At 43.8% G+C, this 26,136-nt stretch overlaps 1 protein-coding gene across 24 annotated transcripts in view; it reads right to left on the bottom strand.

Annotated features, from left to right (window-relative positions):
- TTN (titin) overlaps positions 1-26,136 on the bottom strand; it is a 238,116-nt gene that overhangs the window by 172,664 nt on the left and 39,316 nt on the right. For 23 of the 24 annotated variants that reach the window (XM_030952694.1, XM_030952707.1, XM_030952698.1 and 20 more), the window contains 23 exons: positions 11,361-11,639; positions 9,710-10,273; positions 9,001-9,282; positions 8,617-8,895; positions 7,969-8,247; positions 7,594-7,872; positions 7,184-7,471; positions 6,788-7,066; positions 6,406-6,687; positions 6,020-6,298; positions 5,626-5,904; positions 5,253-5,531; positions 4,846-5,133; positions 4,468-4,746; positions 4,021-4,302; positions 3,621-3,899; positions 3,200-3,478; positions 2,827-3,105; positions 2,433-2,720; positions 1,979-2,257; positions 1,490-1,771; positions 617-895; positions 227-508 (listed from right to left, as the gene is read on the bottom strand). In XM_030952694.1, the coding sequence (XP_030808554.1) occupies positions 227-508; positions 617-895; positions 1,490-1,771; positions 1,979-2,257; positions 2,433-2,720; positions 2,827-3,105; positions 3,200-3,478; positions 3,621-3,899; positions 4,021-4,302; positions 4,468-4,746; positions 4,846-5,133; positions 5,253-5,531; positions 5,626-5,904; positions 6,020-6,298; positions 6,406-6,687; positions 6,788-7,066; positions 7,184-7,471; positions 7,594-7,872; positions 7,969-8,247; positions 8,617-8,895; positions 9,001-9,282; positions 9,710-10,273; positions 11,361-11,639 (6,744 nt within the window). The remainder of the gene's footprint in view (positions 1-226; positions 509-616; positions 896-1,489; positions 1,772-1,978; positions 2,258-2,432; positions 2,721-2,826; positions 3,106-3,199; positions 3,479-3,620; positions 3,900-4,020; positions 4,303-4,467; positions 4,747-4,845; positions 5,134-5,252; positions 5,532-5,625; positions 5,905-6,019; positions 6,299-6,405; positions 6,688-6,787; positions 7,067-7,183; positions 7,472-7,593; positions 7,873-7,968; positions 8,248-8,616; positions 8,896-9,000; positions 9,283-9,709; positions 10,274-11,360; positions 11,640-26,136) is intronic. The other variant, XM_030952706.1, reaches the window with a different exon arrangement.

The raw sequence follows: 26,136 nt of genomic DNA, 5'->3' as shown, positions 1-26,136 counted from the left end.
TCCAAGCAGGCATGAGCAAAATACATGACAGAAATATAGAGTGGTTCCTTCCAAAGCTATTGCTGGACTACTGGAAATATGGAACCTGACTTCTGCTTGTTGGGGAGAGGATTCTGTTTTCTTTGTTTTGAACTCAGAGGCATAAGCAAAGTATACAGCTGATTAAAAAAAAGCCAAGTTTATAACTTTAAAAAGAAACTTCCATGAATTTGTGCTTTTTACCTACCTAGAATAGTTAAGGTAGCCATACACTCACGACTTCCAGCATCATTTGTGATCTGACAGGTGTATTTTCCAGCACTGCTGGTCTCTGTGCGTACAAATTGCAAAGTTGCAATATTTTCTATAAATGTGATCTTTGTGTTCTCACTTTCTCTGATAATTTCCTCTTTGTCTTTAAGCCACTGCACAGAAATTGGCTGGGAGCCCTCCACTCTTGCTTGTAACTCTACTGGTTCACCAACCACAACAGTCATGCTGTTTATTTTAGTCAAGAATTTTGGTGGTTCTGAAGAAGAAATACGCAGTTATAGTAAATACTCACAGTGTTTCCACAAGGAAGAGCAATGCAGCGCCCTTGGGAGCGCTGCAGAAGACACATATACCAGTACTTTACCTTTCAGCTTCACAGTGCAAATACAAGTGTCACTTCCTACATCGTTTTGTGCTTTGCACTGATATTCACCAACGTCTGCAGCTTCGACATTAAGAATGCGAACGCTCGTGTGGTAGTTTTTGGCTGTAACCTTGTACTTCTTACTACTGCGGATTTGTCTCCTGTCTTTGTACCAGGCAACGTCAAATGGAGGTGTTCCTGAAATCTCACATTCCAGGCTAACCTCAGAGCCTCTGACAATGTCTACTGGAGAAGGCTTCCTGCTAAAGACAGGAGGTTCTAACAAGGGAAGAAAGGAACATTTAGAAAGTAGTCTGAAGCTCTTTGATCGACAAAGAGTCTACAGATAGCAGCTTCCGGAAAACGGGACTGCTGAGAATAACTACAGAATGGGCAAGACTTTCCTCTTTTTCTGGGCACAATATGAAATGAGCTTGCACAAAGGCGAGCATTAAGAGCCCTTAGCTCCCCTTTTGAAAAGGTAAAGAGACCTTTGGCAGAGAGGGTACAGGTCTCATTTAGCTGGTAGTAATCTCCCATACAGGGTGTAAAACTGACACTAGTCAGTTTGTGTCTGTTCTTTCTCTTTGTATTTCAGCTTCTTGATATAGCAATTCCCACTACAAACTGTCTTGGATATCAAAAATATAGAACTGGGGAAAAACTAGCTTAGTACTCATCTGCATTAAGAACATCATCTCTCTTGTTTAGTTAGACACTGGCAGAGAAGATGAGGGGACATCAAGAAACAAACATGACATGAAGAACAGGGCAGTCCTGAAATTAATTAATCTCACGTTCCTGTGTATTTCTACGGGATACAGCCACCAGGGGAAAAATAAGTTGCAGTTGGAAAACAAGAGGAAAGCTAACCTTTCACTGTGACTTTGGTGCTACAGCTGGCCTTGCCAGCAGGGTTGTGAGCTTCGCAGATGTAATCACCGCTCTCATCAGTGCTGAGATGATTCATTTCAAGCACCGCCACAGAGTCAATGAATGATGTCCGGAATTTTTCACTGGCAACAATTTCATGGTCGTTTCTGAACCACACTACTTTCATCTCTGGAGATCCACTTACTTTGCACTCAAGCCGGGCTGAGTCACCCTGCTTGACTACTTTTGTAGCCTCTAGCTTCTTAGCAAACTTGGGAGGTTCTAAAAAACCAAAAAAAGTGGGGTCAGGAAGATCTGAACTAACACTGGAGAGAAAATGGTGGGAGAAGAGACAAACAACGGTGGGTTGCAAACACAGGGTAGGGAATTCACTTGGCAGTGTATCAAAGATCACCAAGGTGGGCTTGGCAAAAAGAAAGGAGAAGAAGGAGACAAAAAGATAACAACACAACAAGAAAGAGTGCACACCTGTTACCAAGAGTGTTGTAGTGCAAGAGTCACTGCCAACATCGTTTGAAACATGGCAAGTGTAGTGCCCACTCCTAGAAGAATCCACTGAATAGAGGGTTAAGAACCCAGTTGAACCTTCAATCCCAATGAAACAAGTTGGACCAGATACAAGTTCTAAGTCTTCTTTGAACCACTTTATTGTAAAGGGTGGTGTTCCTTTCAGTGTGGCCTTAAACTCCACTGTGGAATCTGGTATGGCTTGTTGGCTTTCAGGTTTTACTAAGAAGCTTGGTGGCTCTGCAGTTTTTAACAAAAAGACACAGTTACATCAGAAATGTCTAAGAATGAAGAAAAACAGTGAGGCAAGCATGGGGAACAAGTTTCCAGTGTTAATATTAAGAGGTATAAGAGTGTTAGCATAAGATTTTTCGCAGCATTTATCATAGATAAGAGTAGTAAAAGAGTTTCAAACCTTTCACAGTCAGGACAGCACTGCAAGAATCATTTCCAGCAACATTAGAGACACTGCATGTGTAATTTGCACTGTCTGCCAGCTCTAGGTTAGCAATCTCGAGTGACATAGTGTTCTCATGGCACAGGCTTCTATATTTTGCACTGTCAGTTATTTCTTTTCCATCCTTAAACCATTTTGCAACAATTGGGAGTGACCCAGAGACTTTACACTCCATTTGGATAGAAGATCCCAGAATGGTATCCTTTTTGGTTAGCTTTTTGATAAATACAGGAGGAATTGATTGATCTGCCCAACACAAAAAAAAAAAAGCAAAAACACACCAGTTAACTTCTTGCTTATCTTTCACGGAGATTATTTTTCATTTCCTCCTTGATGGATTGGCAATACAAACCTAGCACAGTCAGAACAGCTTCACAGGTGCTACTTCCGAAGTCATTTTCAACCTTAAAACTGTATGTGCCACTATCCTCCTTTGATACAGGTTCAATCCTGAAACTGGCCACATTGTTTTCAAAGTTCATTGTGTAGTATCTACTGGGCAGGAGCTGTTTGCCATCTTTGTACCATCTTATTCGGAGCTCTGGTGTCCCAGCCACAGTACACTCCAAAGTCACGGGATCTTTCTCAGTGACTTTAAGTGATTTAGCCTTTTCTATGATCTGCGCAGGCTCTGAGGTATAAAGAGTATAAAAATTGCAGCAGTTAGCTACATAGGTAGGGAACTGACTTTCCAAGTACTCATCAAGGTTACGCCTTGTACACACCTTGTACAAAAAGCAAAGCAAAACACTTCTCCATGCCAGATTCGTTCTTTGCCTGACAGGTGTATCTCCCTCTGTGGCTGAGGTCAACATTAGTAAGCTTCAGTGTGGCCACCCTGTTCTCGAAGGTAATGTGGTGGTGCTCATCATCTTCTAGTATTTTCTCATCTTTTATCCATGACACAGATAGGGGTTGAGCACCTGCTACGACACACTGAAAGAATGCATCACCTTTCAAAATGCTAGTGACGTTCTCCAGCTTCCTGACAAAGGATGGTGGTTCTGTGGTGTGAGTTTTGTTTGTTGTTCAGAAGAGAAGTCATGGAAAGGGAAGAGGAGAAAGAGAGATCATATAAAGTAATCCCACTTGCTACACTTTAGCTGGGGCATATAAAGTTTGAGGTGTGTTTCCTAGAGGACTGACCTTTTAAGCTGAGTCTTGTGCTGCAAGAACAGCTCCCACCTTCATTTGATATAATACACTGATATTCACCAACATCCGAGATGTCACAGTTAGTTACAGTAAGAGTAAACACTGATTCTTTGGTGGAGATGGTGTATTTCTTGCTGCTGAACATCTCCTTATTGTTCTTCAGCCACTTCACCTCAAATGGAGGGGTACCAGACACCTCACACTCTAGTGTGGCCTCTGAGCCCTTCACTACCTCGGTGGGACGCAACTCCCGAACAAAGGTTGGAGGCTCTATAAAGAAGAATGAGGGGAATGTAGATAATAATCTCAAACAGTTTTGAGGGGAGAAGAAGTATCTCCTACTTCCTCACCCCAGATATGTGACAGAGATGACAAGATGTTCAAAACCAACCTTTTACTTTCAGCTCGATGCTGCAGCTCTCGCTACCTGCATCATTGTGGGCTTCACAAACATAAATCCCACTATCTGCCACTCTGGCTTGAGGGACTCTCAAAGTGGCTAAACCATCTATGAAGGAGATGCCGTACTTAGCTTTGTCAGTCACTTCATTTCCATCCAGGTACCATGTAATGTGGATCTCTGGTGTGCCTACTATCTGGCACTCAAAAGTGGTGGACTGTCCTTCACGCAAAGCTACTACAGAAGTTGGCATCTGAATAAATCTGGGGGGCTCTAGAAGATGGACAGAGAAGTTGAGGCTTTATGATATTCAAGGTAGGAATAAAAAAAATAAAAACCCCCCAAATTAAAAAAAAAATGCTAAAAGGCCTCCTCCCCCTCCCACCAAAACTGCACATAAAAATAAGAACCAAAATTTTAGAAGATTGGTTTGCACACCTTTTACAAATAGAGTTGCTTTGCAGGTTGCAGTCCCCACGTCATTGCTTATCTGACAAGTGTAGTTCCCAGAATCAGATGTCCTAGCTGAGAAGAGCTCCAGAACACTAGAAGTGTCATCCTTCCAGACAGATCGACTGGCTCCAGATAGGAGCTCCTGGCTGTCTTTAAACCACTTTATCTGCAGAGGAGTAGACCCTTTCACCAGTGCTTTGAACTGAACCCTAGCATTGGGCACAACCTCTTGAGACTGGGGTTTTTCCACAAAATATGGTGGCTCTATAACATGCAAAAAGGAAGAAAGGGGATTACTCTGAGATGGGGAAATCCAAAACTATGCATGAGAGACCTAACAGAAGACAAAGAAAGAACTCAAACCTTTTACTGTTAAGAACCCGCTGCATTGGCTGCTTCCTGCTTTATTTGTTGCTTCACAAGTGTAAGAGCCACTGTCTGTGCCTTCGAGTTTATTTATTTCCAGAAACGCAGTATTATCATGGAAAGAGTATTTGTGCTTTTCACTTGCTGTTATTTCTTGACCATCCTTATACCACTGAATACTTATAGGATGCGAACCAGACACTATGCACTCCAGGTGGACAAAAGACCCCTTAATGCTGTCCATTTTCTTGAGTTTTTTGGTGAATTTAGGTGGTATAATGAGATCTATCCAAGACAGAGTAAAAAGACAAAATATAAAAATTCAACAGCAATTGTGGCACATGTCAGCTCAGAAGAAAAGATTTGGTATCTAAAAGCAATAATAAGAGAAAGCCCATACACACCTAGGACATTAATGCTGGCAGAACAGCTACTGCTCCCAACGTCATTTTGAACCTCAAAAATGTATTCTCCACTATCTTTCTTATCTGCATAAAGCACCTTTAAGACTGAGACGGTATCTGTAACACTGATCTTATATTTTGGGCCCAATGTCAGTTCCTTGCCATCTTTGAACCATTTGGCTGTAATAGGTTTTGTTCCTGAAAATTTACACTGCAAGGTTGCTGGGTCTCCCTCAGTCACATCTATTGACACAGCCTTGTCCACAATTGTAGCAGGTTCTGTTGTAAACAAGGAGATAGAGTGTTAAGTACATCTGTAAAAATCCCAAGGGAACCATCCCAGATCATTGCAAACCTTCAGGGTAAGACCAACCTTTGACAGTCAGCAGAGCAGAACACCTCTGAATTCCTGCCTCATTTTTAGCCTGACAGAAATATTTCCCATCATGTTTCAGCTCAATAGATCTCACCATAAGAGTGGCAACATTGTTCACAAAGGTCATTTTGATATTGTTGTCTTCAATCACTTCATCATTGTCTTTCAACCAGGATACAGTGATGGGCAAGGAGCCTTTAATAGCAGCCTGAAACACAACTGTTCCCCCTCGAAGGGAGCTAATATTTTCTATCTTCTTCAAAAACTGCGGAGGCTCTGGCAGGAAGAAAGTGGTTATGTAAGTACAAGTCTGGTGTGTAATGAACAGTGTGGCATGGAAAACCACACTGGGATAAGAGCATGCTAGTGGTGTTTTGCACCTTGCACTAACCTTTCAGCGTGACCTCTGAACGGCAGAGGCAGCTCCCAACATCGTTTGTTACTCTACACTGATACTCCCCAACATCAGAAGCATCAAACCTGAAAACATGGAGGCTAACCAAAGATTTCTCAATGCTTATTCTGTGCTTCTTACTGCTCCGCACGGGTTTATCATCTTTCACCCAGAACACTTCAAAGGGAGGTGTGCCAAGAACCTCACACTCCAAAACCACATCAGAATCCTTCAAGACTTCCATGGATTGAAACTCCTTGCTAAAATAAGGTGACTCTACAGTGCAAAAAAGAAAGTGCAATTTGCATTAATCATACTTTTGAAGCCAGTACCATTGTACTGAGTCTAAAGATACCAACTGTGTGGCTGGATGTCACACACACCTTTGACTGTAACAACACTACTGCAGATATCTTTTCCAGCATCATTTTTGGCTTCGCAAATGTATTCCCCACTGTCTTCAGTATCAACCTCTGAAACACGGAGTATTGCCAAAGATTTTGTAAAAGATATCCTGTATTTGTCACTCTCTTTTAGCTCTCTATCATCCTTGAACCACGTGATTTTAATCTCAGGAGTACCAGTGACTTCACAGGTCAGTTCAGCATATCCACCTTTCTTTATGAGATGAGTTGGCTCTAGCTTCTCCTTAAAGGCAGCAGGTTCTGTGGATTTAAGAAGAGTGTTCAGGAGAAAGAACACAGGAAAGAGTGCTGCTGTGTTAATCCAGCAGCTAGAATTTTAAATAAGAGTAAGAATGCAAACCTTTCACAAATAAGTTTGCACTGCATGTTACTGAACCAGCTACATTGGAGACTTTGCAGGTGTATTTTCCAGAGTCAGCTGGTTTGACTGCATAAAGCTCCAAGTAACTTGCTAATGCTTCTGTCATAATGTAGCAGGCTCCTCCTGTCACCAGCTCAGTATCACCTTTAAACCATTTCACTGTCAGTGGTGTTGTGCCTTTAAACATTCCTTTGAAATGTACAGTTGATGCAGGCAATACATCTTGAGACTCTGGTTCTACAGTGAAGCTGGGTGGCTCTGGATTGCGTTGAAAGGAAAAAAATGCAATGAGTAAGAGAAGGCTTGTATTTTGGGAAAGAAAAGTATTATCACAAGATAAGCGAGATTCCAAAAAAGTGAAACAAATTGCCAAACCTTTTATAAACAAAGTGCTACTGCTCTCTTTGCTACCAGCAGAGTTTGTGGCTCTACAAATGTAGACCCCAGCATCATTTGTATCTAGGTGTTTTATTTCCAAAGATGCTGAGCCTTCTGCAAAGTGTACTGTATACTTGGCACTTGAAGTGATCTCAGTATCTTGCTTAAACCATGAGACAGTCATTGGAAGAGAGCCAGAAATTTTGCACTCTAGGCGGCACGAGGTGCTAATGATGCTGTCAATATTCTTCAGTGGTTTAGTAAAGAAGGGAGGGAGAGTGCGATCTGTCGAGAGTGAAAAAAATTACAAAAGGAACACATGAGCAAAACAGGAGTGCTCTTCTGCTTCTGGCTCTGTTAGACACAGAGCAGAGCACCAGGGCTCTCTGCAAAGAGGCAGTACCAACCTAGCACAGTGAAGCTGGTAGTACAAGAGCTGATGCCCACATCATTGGATATCTCAAAGGTGTATTCACCACTGTCTTGCATTTCAGCAGCATAAAACTTGAGCTGAGCAATGCTATTTTTGAAGCTGATCCTGTATTTTTTGCTGGCAGGGAGTGGCTTTCCATCTTTGAACCATTTGGTTTTCAGCTCTGGAGTGCCTGTGACAGTGTACTCCAAAATAGCTGGTTCCCCTGCTGTAACCTGGATCATTTCAGCTTTTTCAATTATTTTGGCAGGTTCTACAACAGAATTAAACAACTGGTGTTAAGGACAAAAGGAAATTTCTCCTTCTCTCAAGTGGGAGACTGCAGGGATCACAGCACTTCTCCACTGACCTTTCACTGCTAGTTCACCAAAGCAGGACTGACTTCCTGCATCATTCTCAGCCACGCAGGTGTATTTGCCACCAGAGCTCAGCTGGACTCCGGTAATTTGCAGTGTTGCTAGACCATGATCAAATGTCACTCTTACATTGTTATCATCTTTAATAATGTCTTTGCCCTTCATCCATGTCACAGAAATAGGCTCTGACCCTTTCACCACGGCCTGTAATGTAACACTATCTCCAGCCAGAGCTGTCACATTTTCAATTTTCTTAACAAAAGATGGTGGTTCTAGTTCAAAGAAGAGAAAAGAAGAGAAAAATACTCATCTACTATTACATCATCACATAAAATATGCAACTTAAAGACAGTTTTGTAAGACAGTATGTGCAGTACATGTTGTAATTCAGTCAAAGAGCAGGCAAGTTGGAGAAGTGCTTTCTCCAGCTGGGAGCTAATGGCCCATTAATCTCAATGTTCTTCAAATTCACAGGTTTGATGCCAGATGAGACTCAAGATACATACAGAATTTTAAGAGAAGAAGATATTCTTTGTCCCCAGTCTCCCCAGCCTCCCACAAATCCAAAGAAAAGACATTTTATGAAATAAGAGGTTTTTGCCATTCCCTTCAGTAAATGGAGTTTTCTCTCTCCCACTGACCTTTCAAGATGTATGTGGCACTGCACATGCACTTCCCGACTTCATTAGCTATCACACACTCGTATTCACCGACATCTGCACTATTAAATGAGGACACCTCCAAAGAAATAACCGCCTTCTGAGAGGTCAACCTGTATTTTTTACTACTGCGAATCTGTTTCTTGTCTTTGTACCAGCTAATCTCAAAGGGTCCAGTGCCAGCAACCTCACACTGAAGAATGGGTTTTGTTCCCTTCACTAGCTCTGCAGGTTCAAGTGTTCGGACGAAAGACGGAGGCTCTATAAAAGTAGTAAGAAAGAATTAGTCAACCAGGCCAAAAAAAAAAAAAAACCGAAGAAAGGTTTTTCTCAAGAGTGTGACTGGCAGCAACAAGAAGGACAGACCTTTGACAACCACTTCGGTGTTGCAACTGTCACTTCCAACCTCGTTGACAGCTTCACATGAGTAGGTCCCAGTGTCATCAACTTTCATTTCCAAAATATCTAACACAGCCACAGAATTGACAAAGGACATCCTGTGTGTGTTACTTTCATGGATTTCCTTATTGTTCTTGAACCAAGTAACCTGGATTTCAGGAGACCCTTTGATTTTGCATTGAAGGCGTGCAGAGTCGCCTGGGGTCAGTAAATAAGATGGATCAACCTTCTTCACAAAGGATGGTGGTTCTGAAAATGGGAAGAGAGGGGAAGAGATGGTAAAAAGGGGAAGGGGAAAAGGAAAGGGGAAAAGGAAAGAAAGCTGAAATACAAAGCTTTGAAAGATTGCTTCCCAGAGCAAGAACAAAATACAGCTTCACAAGAGATCAGCATAATCTTTGCTGAGGTGCAGGTTCTGTGGCTTTGCTTTCCCTCTTCATCCATCTCTACCCTGCAGGCAGGAGAAATTCTTGATTTTCTCTGATGAAAGAAATAGTGAAGTAACACACGGTGCACTGTAAGGTAGCGGGGAAAAGACTTTACAGGGAATGGACTAGGTAGCAGGTCTGAGAAGAATTCACAGTGTAATTTCAGTCCAAAGAAGTCTTTTGCCTGTGAAAGAAGAATTGGGGAACCCAAGAAGACGAAAGGTAAAGGGGGCATAGAACTATCTTACCTCTGACTGTGACGCTGGCAGAAGAGGAGCTGCTTCCTGCCTCATTTGAAGCAGTACACACATAGTGGCCTGAGTCCTTGAGCTTAGCCAGAGGAATCTCAAGTGAGGCTATTTTGTCTTCAAAGTAAATCTTATAATCTTTGCCTGGAGGGATTTTGTTTCCATCCTTTGTCCACCCTACAGTTACTTTCCTGTCTTCATCTACCTGACATTCAAGGCGTATTTTTTTATTAACTGCTGACTGTACTGACTGCAAATCTTTAATGAAGTGGGGCTTGTCTATAATGACCATTTCAGTCTGGCAAATATCAGCCCCAAACTTGTTGGAAGCTTTGCAAGTGTAAACCCCTCTGTCACTAGCAGTAAGAAGGGAAATTTCTAAAATATGTTTATTTTCCACTTTGGAGATCTTATGGTGATCTGAAGGTGAAATAGTTGTTCCATCTTTCTGCCAGGTGATGTCGATGACTGGAGTGCCCGAAACAGTACACAGGAACTTGGCACTTTTGCCAACAAAAGTAGTAATAGGTTCAGGTCTGGTAAGAAACGTTGGCGGAAATGCCTCTGCAAAACAAAGGGGTTCAATGTTATCAAGAGGTGAGGAGTAGAGCCACATTTGCCAGAGACACAGAGCAAGAGAGGCTAGCTTGTCACTGAACTCTCTTTAGTAAAAGAAAACAGCAGCGAAGGAGATAAGAGGTGTTAAAGATTATAAATTTTGGCTTTTGGTTTTGTACTTCTTCAGTCTATGTATTGCTCCAGAACTTGAAGGCATTTTGAATCTCTGGAGCAATGTACAAACTAAAGGAAAATAAACAAGGTCTCCCTCATGACTGACATGTCTCCCTCATGAAAATAAATGTCAGTCTCCGTCAAGACTGACATGTTTGCTCACTGTTCTCTCAAGATGGGCAAGTTTGTATGCATTTCACTGTTCATGCACCTTTTTCTAGTCTCTAGCACCTAGAACTTAGCAAAGACCACATAAGGACTCCTCCCAGAAAGAGAAAAGTCAGAGTAAAAAAGTCATCATAAAAGAAACCCCCAAAAGATAATGGCTTTTTGTTTCTTTCTTCCTTTAAAGAAAAAAACCTGCTGTATAGCTCTCAATAGACAAAAAAAAAAATTTGCAAATTGAAACCCTTTAAACCCCCTTTTATTTAAGAAGATCTATTTCCCCAGTCACAGAGCTCCCCTTTGGCCACAGCACAAAGATGTTCAGGTATGCAGACCTGCATAACCCGTGTCGCAAGTATAGTTGCAGGATAAATTTAGGGTGCTAGGATAATCACACAGTGACTATTACACCAAGAAATCAGATTTAAAAGTGTTTCTTGTGAAATAAACCTTCTTCAAGAATGAATTCACAAAGCAATCCCATGCTGTTCCTTCCTGCTCTTTCCCCCTTCTTCCTTTCCCTCTGAAGCTTTTTCACACTGATTCCCTTCATAGAGAAAGCCCCTAAAAGCAGCATTCTCAAAAGTTATTCTTTTCTATGCTTGTGCCTGCCAAAATTAGGTATGGATTATTATGGTATTATGATGGCAACCAAGAGTCCTACCATAAACATATGCAAGTATAGCAGTGAAAGCATTACAATACACCAAAGTATTTTACGGAAAAAGAGAACAGTTTGAAGGTCTGTACTTACCAGTTACTGTTAAAACAGCTGTAGAGCTTACACTGCCATGCTGGTTGGAAGCCTTACAGCTATATTCCCCACAGTCAACAACTTGAGGCCTTGGGATCTCCAGCGTGGAGAGGTAGTTGGAGGTGCGAATGGAGTATTTGTCCCCATCATATATCTCTCGTCCGGCTTTGTACCACTGGAACTTGACATTGGGAGCCATCTCCACCTCACAGGTAAATTTGGCCACATGATTCACAGCCACTTCCAAGGGTTCAAGTCTTCTCCTCAGGATCGGTGCAACTGAAATTAGAAGCAGATAGTAACTCAAAACCCTGCCTGTTGCCATTCTGAAATTAAGTGATTGACTGACTGGAAAAAAAAAAAAAACCAAAAAGGTGACATACTTGCAATTCACATAAAGTGACTGTAAAAGAAGAAATATCTGTAAGAAATGAAAGCAGTACTAGACTCAGTGGACAGACAGTCTTACAGTGCATAATGACATCAGGAAACAGTGGTGATATTGGAAAAACAAAGTGAAATAGCAATGCACAATAGCAAAAGGATATAAATTTATAGTAATCTATTCTGAACTTGTGAGAAACTATGGTGTGAACGAGAAGTGCAATGACTCTAAGGAGTGAGAGAGGGTGCAGCAGTGAGAAAAATGGGAAGAGCAGGTCCACTTCTCAGGGAATAATAGGAGAAATGGTTGGGATTGAGATACAGCTTTGTCCTGAACATGCTAGTGCAGTGAAACAAAAAAGTTCCTGACCAAAGACTGGGGAAATGGAAGTGAGAGGCCTTGCAATGTGGTAAAAGGAGACTATCAATCCAGAGAGAAAGAGGGCCCTCTGATTAGCGGCATGATGGTATTAATATTGTATCTCTGTCCAAAGATATGCATAGTAGGGGAGGTTCATTAGTAGAGCAGTGCATTAAAAAGATTATTTTATCCCCATAATCCAACCTCTTTTAACAACTGTGAGTTTTGCTGCTGTTGCTCTTTTTCCACCTTGATTCAGCGCCTCACAGGTGTACTCTCCTTGGTGAATCTCCCCGCACACTTTGCTTATTAATAGTGTATATGTGTCCTGATCTTGCAAACGCTTGAATTTGTTGCCTGAAGAGACCAGTTTACCCTCAAAGTACCAGTTCACCTCTCTGACATTTGTTATGACAGACACCAGCCTGACACTCTCCTCTTCCTCCACAACAATGTCAACCAGTTTGCTGTGTATGATGGGATAACCTTCTTTGCCCACCTCATCCTCTTGCTTTCCAGCTCTAGTTTCTAGACCCTCTCTCCCCTCTTCCTCACATTTTTCTTCCCTTTTCTCTTTTCTTTTCAGTATCTCTGCAGGTGTCTCTGCAAAAACATCTGCAGAGGCTACATCAGCACCCACATCCTTGATTAGATCATGCTCAGCCTTGATTACTTGTGCAGACAAAGGGTGTTCCAGTTGTATTTCTGCCTCCATAGTCCTCTCAGCCTGCTGGGGCTCCAGCTCAAAGATTTCATCATAGGATTTTCCTGAGAGAAGTGGTCTGGAAGAGAATGGCAATGCTTTGGATTTTTCACCAGTCAGGGAACATTTATCTTCACATAGAAAGGAATAGAAGACTTCCTTCAAGACTGTTTTCTGGTCAGCTGTCTGAATGTTCACTTCTCCCAAGAAGACTTGGATTTCTGTGGGACTGCATCCTCCTGTGGTCACAACATATGTGCACAAGGTATGTGTATTCTCCTTGGTGATGTTTATTGCCTGTACTTTAACATCTTCCTTATCAGCCAACCATTCTGAAAACAAGAGGTTTTCCCCACTTACCACTGCAGCTTTCAGTGCATTTCTGATTTGAGACTTTATGTCTAAGCTGCAGCTCTTGGGAACCAGAGCAGTGAGCTCACTGTCCTTGTTGAGGACTTTGCTTGGCTGGAGCTCACAAGAGTACATTGTTTCATGGGATTGTCCTGTCCTTTGCCACTGCCTAAGTGGCTTGGAAAGATCAACATGTTCTTCCTCCATGGACTGGTTTTCTTCCAGCAGCAAGGGAATTCTCACAGCCTGTCCCTCACGTATTCTTGCAGCAAAATCTTCCTTTGCTGTTTCCAGGAAAGAAATGTTCTCCAGGGGGACAGCTTGGCCCCCAGTGAAGGCCAATTCAGAGAGAAATCTTGGTTCAGCCTTCAGCTCACCTTGTGCTATCTGAAAGCCCTCAAGGATCTGGATTTGGTCACCATCCATGACATGGCTCTCAGTGGTGCTTGACACCTGTAGAAGGGTTTGGGAAGCCTCTGTCTTCAGAGCAGCCAGTTGTTCTGCTGCCTTGGGGATGATTTCTTCTTTAGGCATGAGTATCTGTGCAGCTACAGTCCCAAGGCAGCCAGGTAGCTGTGTCTCCATCACTGCTGCAGGCACCACACCCTGGGGGCCAGCAGGGAGGGTTTCCAGAGGCTCTGCCAGAAGCCCGCTGCTCTCTTGTATTGCGGCCACCTGGGTGAGCATCTCTTCAACACTCTGCGCTGCCAGACAGGTTGGTGGCAGGCCTGGCAAGACATCCTCCCTGGGCAGCATGTACACTGCCTGGCTCATCTGGAGCTGAAGGAGGGTTGAAGGCTCCCCCATGGGCTCAAGACTAAATGCTTCTTCCATTGCAGGAACCTCACCAGCCTCCTCGTAGAAAAGAGGGCTTTGCTCCTCTGCCACTGTGGAGTGCTGCAAGGCTGGGCTCTGGTTGCACACAGCGCGCTCCTGGCGCAGCACCAGGAGCTCAGCAGAGCACGTGGCCTCACCCAGGACACTCACAGCCCTGCACGTGTAGAGCCCAGTGTCCTCCTCCACGCAATGCCGCACCGTCAGAGAGCCCGAGCCGTCAGGGTGCTGAGCAATGGAGCGACGCGCGTCAGAGAGGAGCCGCTCGCTCCCCTTGGACCACAGCACATCGGGGCATGGCCTCCCCTCCACAGTGTACTCAAAGACTGCCGTGGAGCCCAGGGCACACTGCACACTGCCTGGCTCCCTGGAAAAGCAGGGGGAGCCTGGCTGCCTCCGGCACACGTGGAGCTGGGCGCTGCAGCTGGTCTCACCGTGAGCATTGCTGGCCACGCACCGATACTCACCCTCATCTTGCACTCCTGCATGTGGGAGGATGAGGCTGTGGTCATTGCCAACAAATACTAACTTACAGTCCATGCATGGGGTTAGCTTCCTACCATTGAAAAACCACTGGATTTTGGGTGTGGGGCTGCCAGTGACAGTAACAGAGAGCCTAGCTACATCTCCCTGCCAGACTTCAACATCTGAGATCTGTTTGAGGAAAACAGGGGCTTTGCCCTCTTCCTCAATTTTCATCTTTGCTTTGCTGGAATAAACTGGTTTTCCAGGCTCAAATTCAAGTGTTTTCTATCTATCAGGCAACTGAAGGCCGCTGCTGTAGCCTTCATTTCTTCCTTCCTCAGAAGAGGCAATATGAGACCTAGTGATGTCTGTATGGAAAAAAATTGTTTAGTTTTACTGTAATATTTATGAGAACACTCGTAGATAGCAATATACAGTGTTAGGCCATCTATTTCTCTATAGCTGGAGGCTTTTTCAATACTATACAGCAGCTAGCAATGAACAGGAGGTCTGTGTTGTCTCCTTGCTGTCATGCCTGCCAAAATGAGTAAGACATGCTGTGTTGTCAGGTTGGTTAAGGATTTCCTATCTTGATCAGGATGGGTGTGTCTTTAAACCTGACATCACAGTATGGGTTAGGCATATCCCTCCAGGGTGCACTGTGCAATTAACAATCAAGCAACATTGATGCATTTCACAGATATAATTAAAGTGGCATGTCTTATACATATTTGTATGTACACCTATGCAAACAATACAGCGGAATAGTGCTAAGACCCTGATATAATTCAAAACACCAACAAAAAAAAACCCAAAAAAACCAGAATGCCACAATTAGGATTGAATCCCACCCCCCTCCACCAAACCAACCAACAAACCCACAATCTTTTCAGCACACTAACCTTTCTTTTGATGCATAGTTCATCTGTTTAAACTCTATCTTTTGTCTAGCACACCAAAAGATTACTTCTACCTTAACAGCTTTGTCCTGGTTTTGTCATTAGACCCTTAAGTTTACAGCATCATTATTACAAACATCACAAGTTTAAACCTTTGATTTAATATAATTGATTTAAATCTCTGCTTTTGAACTCCTCCCTGTCAAGATGTGGCATATTAAAACTTGCATAATGTCAGAGAAAAAGAGAACAGACTTTTAAGATTTTTTGTTTTCTTGCCTTTTTGAATTTATACATCTATGCATTAGACAACTTTAGTTCCAACAGTAGTTTAAAATAAGAGGAAACAGAAGCAAGAACATCTCTGCAGATGTTTGACAATAGAAACATCAGTAAAATATGGAATTTCCAGGAATGGAAAAATCCATGGAAAGCATGATGCAAGGAAAACCTTTGGAAATCAAATACAGTTGTCCTCACTGAGTAAAGTTTCCTCAGCAAAGGCCCAGAGTATTTGACAGATATAAGAGTTTAAAAAAAAGAATAAAAGCGTGAGCAGATTAATGTCTCTAGACACTGTAATGTCTCTAGGCACTGTAATTGAGAAGCTTCTCAATTACAGTGTCTTCAATTTTAAAACTTATTGAGAGATAAAAATTTTTGCTGCACTCCAACAACAAACATAAAAAAGAACAAACTCTGTCACCCAATTCTTTCCCATTTTAGTAATTATTAGTCTTGCCACAAATGCCATAATATAAATGACATAGCACAGTGATTATAGTGACATAGCATGCAATGATTAACTGCAGAGGAAAAAATGCTTAAGTAAAAAAAAATTAGAGCAGTCCTTCAGCATTACTTACCAACCTTGTTAAAACAGTAATAAATTGTGTAAATAAATTCGAGAATGGGTGGCAGAATTGGGCCAATAAAATAAAAAAAAATAATATATAAAAATTGCAGTGTGAAACCCATGTTAGCACAGGAGAATGCTTTATACATAGGAGTGTGGCAAAAATTAATGCACTTTTGTTTGTTCCTGGATATTTATGAGAGAAGAACTATACAGATACTTCTTCATATTTTAGATATGTTTGTAAAATGAATAAAGTACAAGAAGCAATGGAGTTATATAATTTCATATTTATTTCACAAATTAACCATACATGTTAACATTCAATATACACTGATGACAAATAAACATATTTAATTCTTTTTTAAAGATACTTGTTTTGTAGAAATGAAGACAACATTAAATCTGAAAATAAAATTGTGAGCTTTTTGATTCCTATGAAAACCACAAAATTTTGAAAAGAGATAGTCAAGCTATAACAGTTGTCCCAGACTAAGTTCATTTAAACCTAGGATTACTCCAGATTTAATAGTTGTAGCTTAGGTGAACCAGGTGCTTCTGGCTAATGTATGAAACTTAAACCAAGACTTATAAATTTACATAAACCGCAAACACCACTACATGGGTAGAGATAAAGATGCTTGGCCATATATTTCAGATGTGAATATGAACTTGGACCTGTGTGACTTATGGCTCAAAAAACAAGTTATGGGCCTCTTTCTTCTAAAAATATTCAGATTTACATGCAAAATAAACACACTTCACAATTGCGCAGAACGTAATCAAAGGGCCTCTGACCTCTTTGACTTTGGAACTTAAACACCCCTGACATCCCAGCTGACACAGAACATCAGACAATTCATGCCAACCTCCCTAAGGACCTCTGCTGTCTAATCAGCCAGTTAGTGCTACACATCTACACAAGGAATGGATTAAGGACACATCATGGAGTAATTAATTCCCAGCACAATATTGGGTCAGACAGTCATGCTTCTCTTTCCTACCACCATGTCAGAAAGCACAATTAGCTCTGCCTTTTAACATACAAATCTTAAATATTTATCTGGGGGTCTCTGAGGGGTCACTGAAGTGACACATTTGCATTAGCCTAAACACTTCAGCCATTTTGCCTGGGTACTGGGTTATTAGAACTTGCCACTCCTGATTTTAAATTTTTATCAGGTAACACAATTGGGTAAGGTGAATATTTTGAACAAAAATTAGTATCCCAGGTGAGTGATGGGATAGTCTTAGAAGATAACAGATTTTTGAGACACTGTGAGGACACATCAAACTCAGAAATAAGAAATGGTATGAACATAACTGAACATACCATAGGAGTAGTTTTTATGCTTCAAGTCACCACTCTGCTTAAAGCTGTTTGCAAGGCAACTGACAGCAATTTGTAAATAACTGGAAGAATCTCATTAACAGGTAAACAAAGTAAAACCAATTTTTGCTTAGGGATCTTGAACTCAAGATCTCATCTTGACATATAGGTGACTGGAAAGCTGGTATGTGCATTAGAGAGTCATTTAGTTTCTGAGAAACATTAATTAATAACTTTCCTACATTTAACAGATTTTCTTAATCAATTTATCATTGTTTATGTAAGATAGAATTAATTCTGATTTAATTATGTCAGCTACTGCTGCTTCCTCCTAAATGTTAGCATTACTTTAAATATAAAAATATATATTCACATCGAGATCATTAATGTAAAAACCTCCTGTGTTGAGAACATGCCACATGTAACAACTGAATATATTCCCCTTATTTCTGGTCATCTCGATACATAGCACACTTAAAAAAAAAAAAAAAAAGAGAAAGAAAAAAGAAATATATAGAGATCCAGTTCTAATGTGAAACAAGAATACTGCATAAAAATATCTTACTTTTTTACTACTATGCATTTTTTTACGAATGACACTGAAATACAGGGACAACCAAAATTACTTTAATGAATTTACAGTAACATAATTGATTTGTTATTATTACGCTCCCTTTCTCCTTTCCCTTTAACTTTTAAAAATACAGTACAAAATATGCTTTCATGTTTATTACTTGGTAATAGAGAAGAAAATCCTGTCCAGTCTCTACTAGTGCAAAATTTTCAATTTTCTTCCCATTGCTCTGCTTTTCTTTGCAACAGCATAATTTCATTGACTTTAAAAAGGCATTTAATTCCATGAAAGAGGCCCATAGATGTAAGAATTTTGCAGTGATAGAAACCATAAACAGGATTTGAATCATGTTCTGACATAACATTGTGAGAAGGGGGAATAACAATTTAAAGAGTTCTTTAACAGAACTATATCCAAACTAAACAGCAAGCATAAGTTTGTGTTCCATACCTTTAGGTCACAAGAAAAAGGTGGTGTCTACATTTTCAGGTGATTTCTAGCCTACATAAAACAATAGTGATTGCACTGTTACAGACACACAGGTATATATATATTATACAAAAAAATCAGTCCTATGCAAATGAGTGTCAATTAAAATATCTTTACAAGAATGAGCAAGGAGCGTAGAAGGAATCTGAAATATCCCTCAGTGCAGAAAGTGTGCACAAAATCTATGCATGGATTAAATCTCACTTAAATTCCCCAAAGAAGGCAAATCTAAGTGAAATACAAATATGCCCACAGAGTGGTTTTCATCCTTAGAGAGATGAAAACAATGCCCCTAAAATGAGTGCTGCATTTTTACCTGCAGTGAACAACATCGTAAAAACACTTAATATTTCAAGACAGACTCTGAAATAAATTATGGAAATTTAGTATAATGTTAACACAGCACAAGTCTCAGCAGTTCCTGCTCTGTTAGTAGCTATACATTTGTACTGCCCACTGTCACTCTGCACCAGGTTTTCAATGGTAAGACTGTGCAAGCCGTTCTGCTCTTCCTGTGCACAGTATCTATCCCCTTCCAACAACACCCCATCCTTGTACCAGCAGACACTGGGACAGGGGGAACCAGTCACAAGACACTGGAAACACACTGAGGCACCTACAAACGTACTGTAGTCAGAAATGAGCCTCACAAATCTGGGAGGAGCTTCTGTGACCTGGAACTCAAAGCTGCAGCTCTCTGAGTCCTGTGCCCTAAACTCAACCCATTCCTCTTTGGATGGCTCTGCAAACACATCAAAACTAATGTTGACATGCTTCTCCCCTTCCACTTCTTGCTCTTGTTGAGTCACTGCAAGCAGTTGGATCGCTTTTTCTGAGTCATCTTTGTGCGGCTCAAACTCAAATTCCAGCTCTATCTCTGACTGATCACCTGGGCTCACAGTCGTACTCAAAAGCAAGTCACACTTCTGGGACCCGTGTGGTTCACAGCCTGTGACTGTCTCACTGCTCACTGCATTTGCTTCCTGCTGAGCCACGACCACAAGGGAGCCTTTGCACGCTGCTTCTCCCAGCCTATTAGTTGCCTGACAATGATACAAGCCACTATCAGAAGGTCCTACAGTTTTGACCTTCAGACTGTGAAGTCCCTCCTTCTGACTCACAACATACTTCCCTGTGCCAGGTGTCGCACATGTGTCACCTCTGAACCACTGAACTACTGGGACAGGAGTACCTGTTACAACACACTCAAAAACTGCATCCAAGCCTTCCGTCACCCTGATATCTGTAACAGGCACAGCAAAGCGTGGAGGCATTTCAGTTACTTGGAAATCAATTTTTACATCCTCATTCTCCCCTGCTGCCAAGCCTGCAGCTTGTTCTAACAAGGCAAGTGGAAGTACATCTAGGGAAACCACCATGCTCTTCTTGTCTGGGCTAAACTCAGGACTGGTTATGATTTTGACCTGCTTTTCAAACTCTTTCACTTCATTTTCATCCAGCTCCACTTCCAGGAGGATTTCCTGTGGTGAAGGGGATCTCGAAGATGTGCTTTGCTCCATGTCAAAGTGTATAACATGCTGGTGGGTGACAGGGGGTGGCAGTGCCAGTGACCGTCCATCTTCAGGCAAAACCTCCACCTCTGCAATACTTTTAGCTTCCCCAACAATGTTCACTGCATGGCACAGATACTGTCCTTCATCAGCTTTCTGGACATTAGTGATTTCCAGAATATATGTGTCCCCATCCTTCTCTATTTGCACTCTCTCATCCAGCTCCAGAAGAGACTTATTATGATACCACTTCACTCCTGGCTTGGGTACACCCACCACCTCAGCCACAAACATCAGTGTGCTGCCCTCATACAATCTCCTCCCGCTCAATGCCTTGAGGAATGCTGGCGGCATGTCCCTGCCTGACGGCTCCAGGGCTTCACAGGGGGTCATAAACCCATTTGACTGGGACTGGTCTGGAGGCTGATGCCTCCTCTCACAGAGGGGGAGCATGGTCAGGGCATCCATATACTCCCCAGTGGGTGTCCGGTAGCGTTCTGGTGGTGTGCTGTCCCCCGATGCAGAGTAGGGTCCCTCAAAGGGTGTGAAATACTGCTCCGAGGGTGTGTTGCATTTTGAACTCTCGAAAGGTGAGGGGTAGTGCTCAGGGGCCATGCTATACACTGAGCCCTCGGACGGTGTGGAGTAGCGCTCGGGTGGTGTGCTGTACCCTGAGCCCTCGGATGGTGTGGAGTAGCGCTCGGGTGTGCTGAGCGGCGTGTGGTAGGATGCTGATGAAGCAGTTTCAAATATTTCCACGGAGGAGGGAGGTGTGTAGAAGCGGTCTGAATCAGGTGACTCCTCTCTGCTCCCACTCTCCAGCTCTATAGACATTTCTGACTCAGGAGAGAAGGGCCGGGCAAATTCCTGATGGTTGTTGTAATAATCATAAACTGTGCTGAAGGTAACCTCCTCCACTTCCAGTGAAGTTATAGTTTCCTGCTGCTCCTTCTGAACTGTGCCTTTGAGAGTTGGAGTTTCATATATCCCAGTGGATCTTAAATAATTGGCCAGGGACAAATCAGGCTCCAACTCTGAGATTTGAACAGCACTGGGCTCTGGACCTGCAGAAGTATCCTCCCACATTTCTTCTCCATCCAGGCTATTCTCAGAGGCTTCCTCAGTGGGAGTCCTCTTCTTGTCCCAAGACTCCTTCCTTTGCTCCTTCTGTGCCACAGGATCATCCATTACTAACCCAAGGATGAGTTTCCCCAAAGAGAAGCCCTTGGTTGTGTTTGGTTCCTGCTGGATTTCTCTGAGCATCTCCTCATGGGAATCTGTACTTTCCATCTCACAGCTGAAGCTGCTCCTGCCTGGCTCAAAGAACTTTTCTGTCCCAGAACCACCATTTTCCTCAGCCTGATGCCCAGCCTGGGGTTTCTTTTCATGTGCAGCTTTTTTCAAGTCCACAATGAAGCTGTCACTCTGGGAGTCTGTGGTCTCCAGTCGTTCCCCACTCTCCCACACATGTGTTTCCTGAACTCCTCTTTGGAAATCTGGTGTGGGCTCCACTAGAAATTCATTAACTTTTTCTTGAAGCGAATCCTCTCCACAGACACTCATCTTTGAATCCTGAACTTCTTCAGCAGAATGTCCCTCTTCAGCAGATATCATGACACTGCCAAGGTCCCCATTAGGAGTCTGCAAATCAGCTGTTGTGATTTCTCTTGGCTCTTCCTCTTCCTGAGCATCAACCTCCTCCTGCTGCACCCTGTAGCTCTGACGCAGCTCCTCACTCAGGGACATCTCTCCTTCAAGCACATCATGTTGGTGTGCTGGGGAGATGATTCCAGTGATGACCTCCGCACTTTCCGGTGCTGTGGGGGTTTGTGCCTGTTCTGTGTGCACAGTCTCTGTAGCTGGGAAAGGCTCTGCAAACTTCTTCAGATCAAATATGATCTCAGTGTCAGGCTCAGAGGGCAACAGCTGCTCTCTGAAATGCACCTCTTCTACTTCTTCAGCTTTCTCAGTAAAAACCTGGCCTGAGTTTCCTATGCCAGGAGGAGTGGGGATTAGATTCAAAGAAGGGCTGTATGCATCAGACTCAATTTCTTGCAGCATTTGCCTGTCACTTTGTATTTTCCAATGTGTGGCATCACCATCATCAATCGCTTCTTCTTTACAAAGATTATCATCAGCTTTAATGTCCTGTTCAATACCAACTGATCTCTCCTGCTCCTTGTCCTGTTCCTCCTGCTGCTCTCCTGCATAGAATTCATAAAAGCCAAACTCCTCCTTTGTGGGGGTGCTTGCAATGTGGTCCTGCAGGTGGGGCACACTTGGCGCTTCCACAAGAGGCACATCAGGAGTCACTGCCTCCCCAGCAGGGGCATCACACTCTGTGCAGACATCACTTCTGTCTTGCACCACAGGTGATACAGGAATGAAAAATTGTGAAACCTTACACTCCCTTGCCAAAGAAGACTGCTCAGGGGTACGTGCTTGCCCTTGCACTTCCATAAATGGTGAATCCTTGCACTCCCCTGCCAGAGCAGACTGGTCAAAGGCATGTGTTTGTTCTTGCACTTCCATAAATGAGAAATCCTTACCTTCCCCTGCCAGAGCAGACTGCTCAGGGGCATGTATTTGTTCTGGCACTTCCATAAATGAGAAATCCTTCCCCTTCCCTGCCAGAGCAGACTGCTCAGGAGCATGCATTTGTTCTGGCACTTCCATAAATGAGAAATCCTTCCCCTTCCCTGCCAGAGCAGACTGCTCAGTAGCATGTATTTGCTCTTGCACTTCCATAACTGATAAATATTTACACTCCCCTGCCAGAGGAGACTCCTCAGTAGCACGTATTTGCTCTTGCACTTCCATAACTGATAAATATTTACACTCCCCTGCCAGAGGAGACTCCTCAGTAGCACGTATTTGCTCTTCCATAAGTAATAAATCCTTACACTCCCCTGCCAGAGCAGACTGCTCAGTAGCATGTGCTTGCCCTTGCACTTCCATAAATGGTGACTTCAAGATATCCCAGGACAGAGTATCTGTATGTGGTAGCACCTTGCCTCCTTCAGGCTCCAGCTCCTCAGAAAAGTGACCTGAGTCCTTGGCCACCAATTCACATCCTTCCCTGGATACAGTAGTGTGCAATTCACTGGTATCAATTCCAAAGCTGTGTTCCTCAGAGACAGCTTTCCCCCTGCTCTGCCTCATCTCAGAAATACTATCTGTATAAATCACCCTTTCTTCTGTATTGCCCATTTCTTGCCTTGCATAAACTTCTGTGATATCCATTGTTCCCTCCATCTCACTTTCCCTGATGTGAGGTGTTTCCTCACAATCTTCCAGCTGGTCACCAGGAGGTGGAGACAACCTCAGGGACCAGGGTAGGTGGGCTTCCTCCTCCTTGGGGCATGCAATTTTTTCCTCTTCATCCCTACCAAGTATGCTGAGGCCTTGGAGGTGCAGAACATGGTCCATGGCAGGCAGTTCCTCAGTGCCTTCACCCCTGCCATACAGCTTCGGTGCCCTGGGCTGCACTGTCAGCTCAGAGGCAGTCTGTGCTGTTCCAGCCACGTTTGTGGCCACACAACAGTATCTCCCAGCATCTGTGACAGAGACCTCTTGAAGGTGTAAGCGGTACGTGCCATTCTTGCCCTCTTCAAACCTCAGTCTCTCACTGACAGAGAGGCTCTGGCCATTCAAGGACCAGCTCACAACAGGTGGGGGCTGCCCAGACACAGCACACTCCAACACCACTTCCTCTCCTTCACAGCAATGAATATGTGCTGGGGCTTCTGTCAGAATTTGGGGTGGTTCATTTCCCATATCAAATGAAAACTTAAATTTGTGCTTCATGGTGGAAGCAGCCCGCTCTGGAGAGAGTCGTGGGACCTCTCTCATCTCTGTGTCTTGTTCTGGCGTTGGAGTGGGGGCAGTGATTTTGATTTCCACAGGCAATGACAGCAAGTCTGAGTCTGGAACTGCACTTGGCAGTCCCTTCTCTGCTGCCAAGACCACACCAACTTCTTCCTCCTCCTCCTTCATTTTCTCCTCTTCCTTCTCCTCTTTCTCCCTTTTTTCCTCCTTCACCTCTTTCTTCTCCTCCACTTTCATCTCCTCCTTTTCCTTCTTCGTGTACTTATAGGCTGGCATTCGCCGCCGTACACGGAGTCCAGCTGAGGCGCTGACTGTGCCCAGTGGGTTGAAGATCACACAGGTGACAGTGCCACCATGCTGTGGGAGCACAGATGGGAAGGTCAGTGTGGAGCAGCACCCCGTGGTGTGAACAGCAGTGCCCTGGATGCGCCCCACGGGCTTGTCATTGCTGTACCAAGTGACGGTGGGCTGTGGGCGGCCATGGAAGAGGCAGGAGAAAGCGCATCTTTGTCCCTCAACAGCTTCCTGGGGCTTGATCTCCTGTACAAAGAGGGGTGGGCAGGGCTCCAGGAGCCCACCTTGCACCTGCCATCTCTCCCCCAGGTCCTTGGACCTGGAGTATTGCTTCACTACCTGCACTGTGAGGGGCTTTGAGCCAACCATTTTGGCAGCCACCTTACGTGGGCTGGGCTGCTCAGGAAGTGCCTCCTGAGGTGTAGACATGAGGAATTCCTGCTTCTTTTGCAGTGCTGCCCTCTTTGCTTCCCGCAGCCTCTGCAGCTTCCAGCGGGTCTCCTCATCCAGCAGCTCCTCAGCATTAGCCACTGTGGCCCTGTGCTCCCTACTGTGCGCCAGCCCTGGGCGGCACGGCCTCCCGAGCGGTAGGCTCTGGAAACGGATGGTTCGTACCTTGCCCCGGGCAGATGAGAGGTCCCCAGGCTCAGCCTCCTGCCCCTTGTCGAAGGGAGAGCCGGTGCAGCGCAGCACCACCCGCAGCCGCTCCTCCCGCCGCTGCTGCAGCAGGCACCCCCAGCTCGGCCGCATCCCCTCCGCACTCCCGGCCGGAGCCGGGCCCCGCCGCTCCCCGCTGCGGGACACCAGCAGGGAGGCGGTGGACTCGGCTGAGCCCTCAGTGTTAATGGCGAATACCCTGTAGCTGCCGGCGTCGTGCTCCCGCACATCCCGCAGCTCCAGGCTGGCGCAGTGCGTGTGCTCCGTGCTCTCGGTGCGAATCACCTTGCGGCAGTCCTGGAGCACGGGCCGGTTGTTGTGGAACCAGGCCATGTGCGGGGCCGGGCACGCCACCAGCTTGCACCGGAACAACGCGGGGTCCCCCTCCAGGACAGACCTACACTTCAGTCCCTGTGTGAAGATGGGTTTACGGTTCTGGGGGCAAGCCAGCACCGCCGCTGTGTCGTGTCCCTCGAAGTCCCCGCTGCGCTGTTCTGCAAGAGAAGGAGACCGGGTTAAAGCATGTCACGCTCTGCCTACCACCTGGTTGTAAAAAAGTAGCAATATATTGAAATAAAAAATGGGCATGCAACAGATTTCATCACACACCCAGGAAAAAAAAGTAATTCACTCACCATATTTGTTCGAATAAACGCAACGCCTTGCTCTGTTTTAAAGATTGACACGAAAATCGTTCGTTGTCTGTTCTTTCTTCAGACTGGAAATTTCTTCTTGAACAAGCAAAAAAAGAATTTCAAAATAACATGTTCTTCTGTGTATATGTTTTTGTTGCCTGGAAAAGCTGTGTGTCTTTGGGTGGCAAAGAAGAAAATCTTACCTGACTTGCAGACAGTAGAATAAACGCCCTTTCTGACCCCTCTGTTTGTAGATATGTTCAAACAATTGAAAAAAAATAGTTTGAAATATATTTTTTAAAAAGTAAGTAACATGAAATGAGAAGGCGTTTATTCGAACTAATACAGCCACTAACTCCACAGTGTTATGCATGGGGGGAAAAGCAAGCAACATGAACCACGTATGCTATCTGCAAGCCAGGGTAAGAGATGTACAATGATGAATTAATGTATGTAAAAAAAGTGCGAGGAATCAATGGGAATGTGTAGTTTTCACATAACCTAAACAACAAATGCTCTGTAGTATACTTCATCTATCCATCCAATAGTGTCCATTGAACCTATTAATGTTAGGCTGCTAACTTGTTTAAAAGTAATAAAATTAA

This window comes from Camarhynchus parvulus, chromosome 7 (assembly GCF_901933205.1).
Source record: "Camarhynchus parvulus chromosome 7, STF_HiC, whole genome shotgun sequence".
Lineage (NCBI taxonomy): Eukaryota > Metazoa > Chordata > Aves > Passeriformes > Thraupidae > Camarhynchus > Camarhynchus parvulus.
The sequence above is the reverse complement of the archived record's forward strand: the minus strand, read 5'-3'. Positions and strand labels throughout refer to the sequence as shown.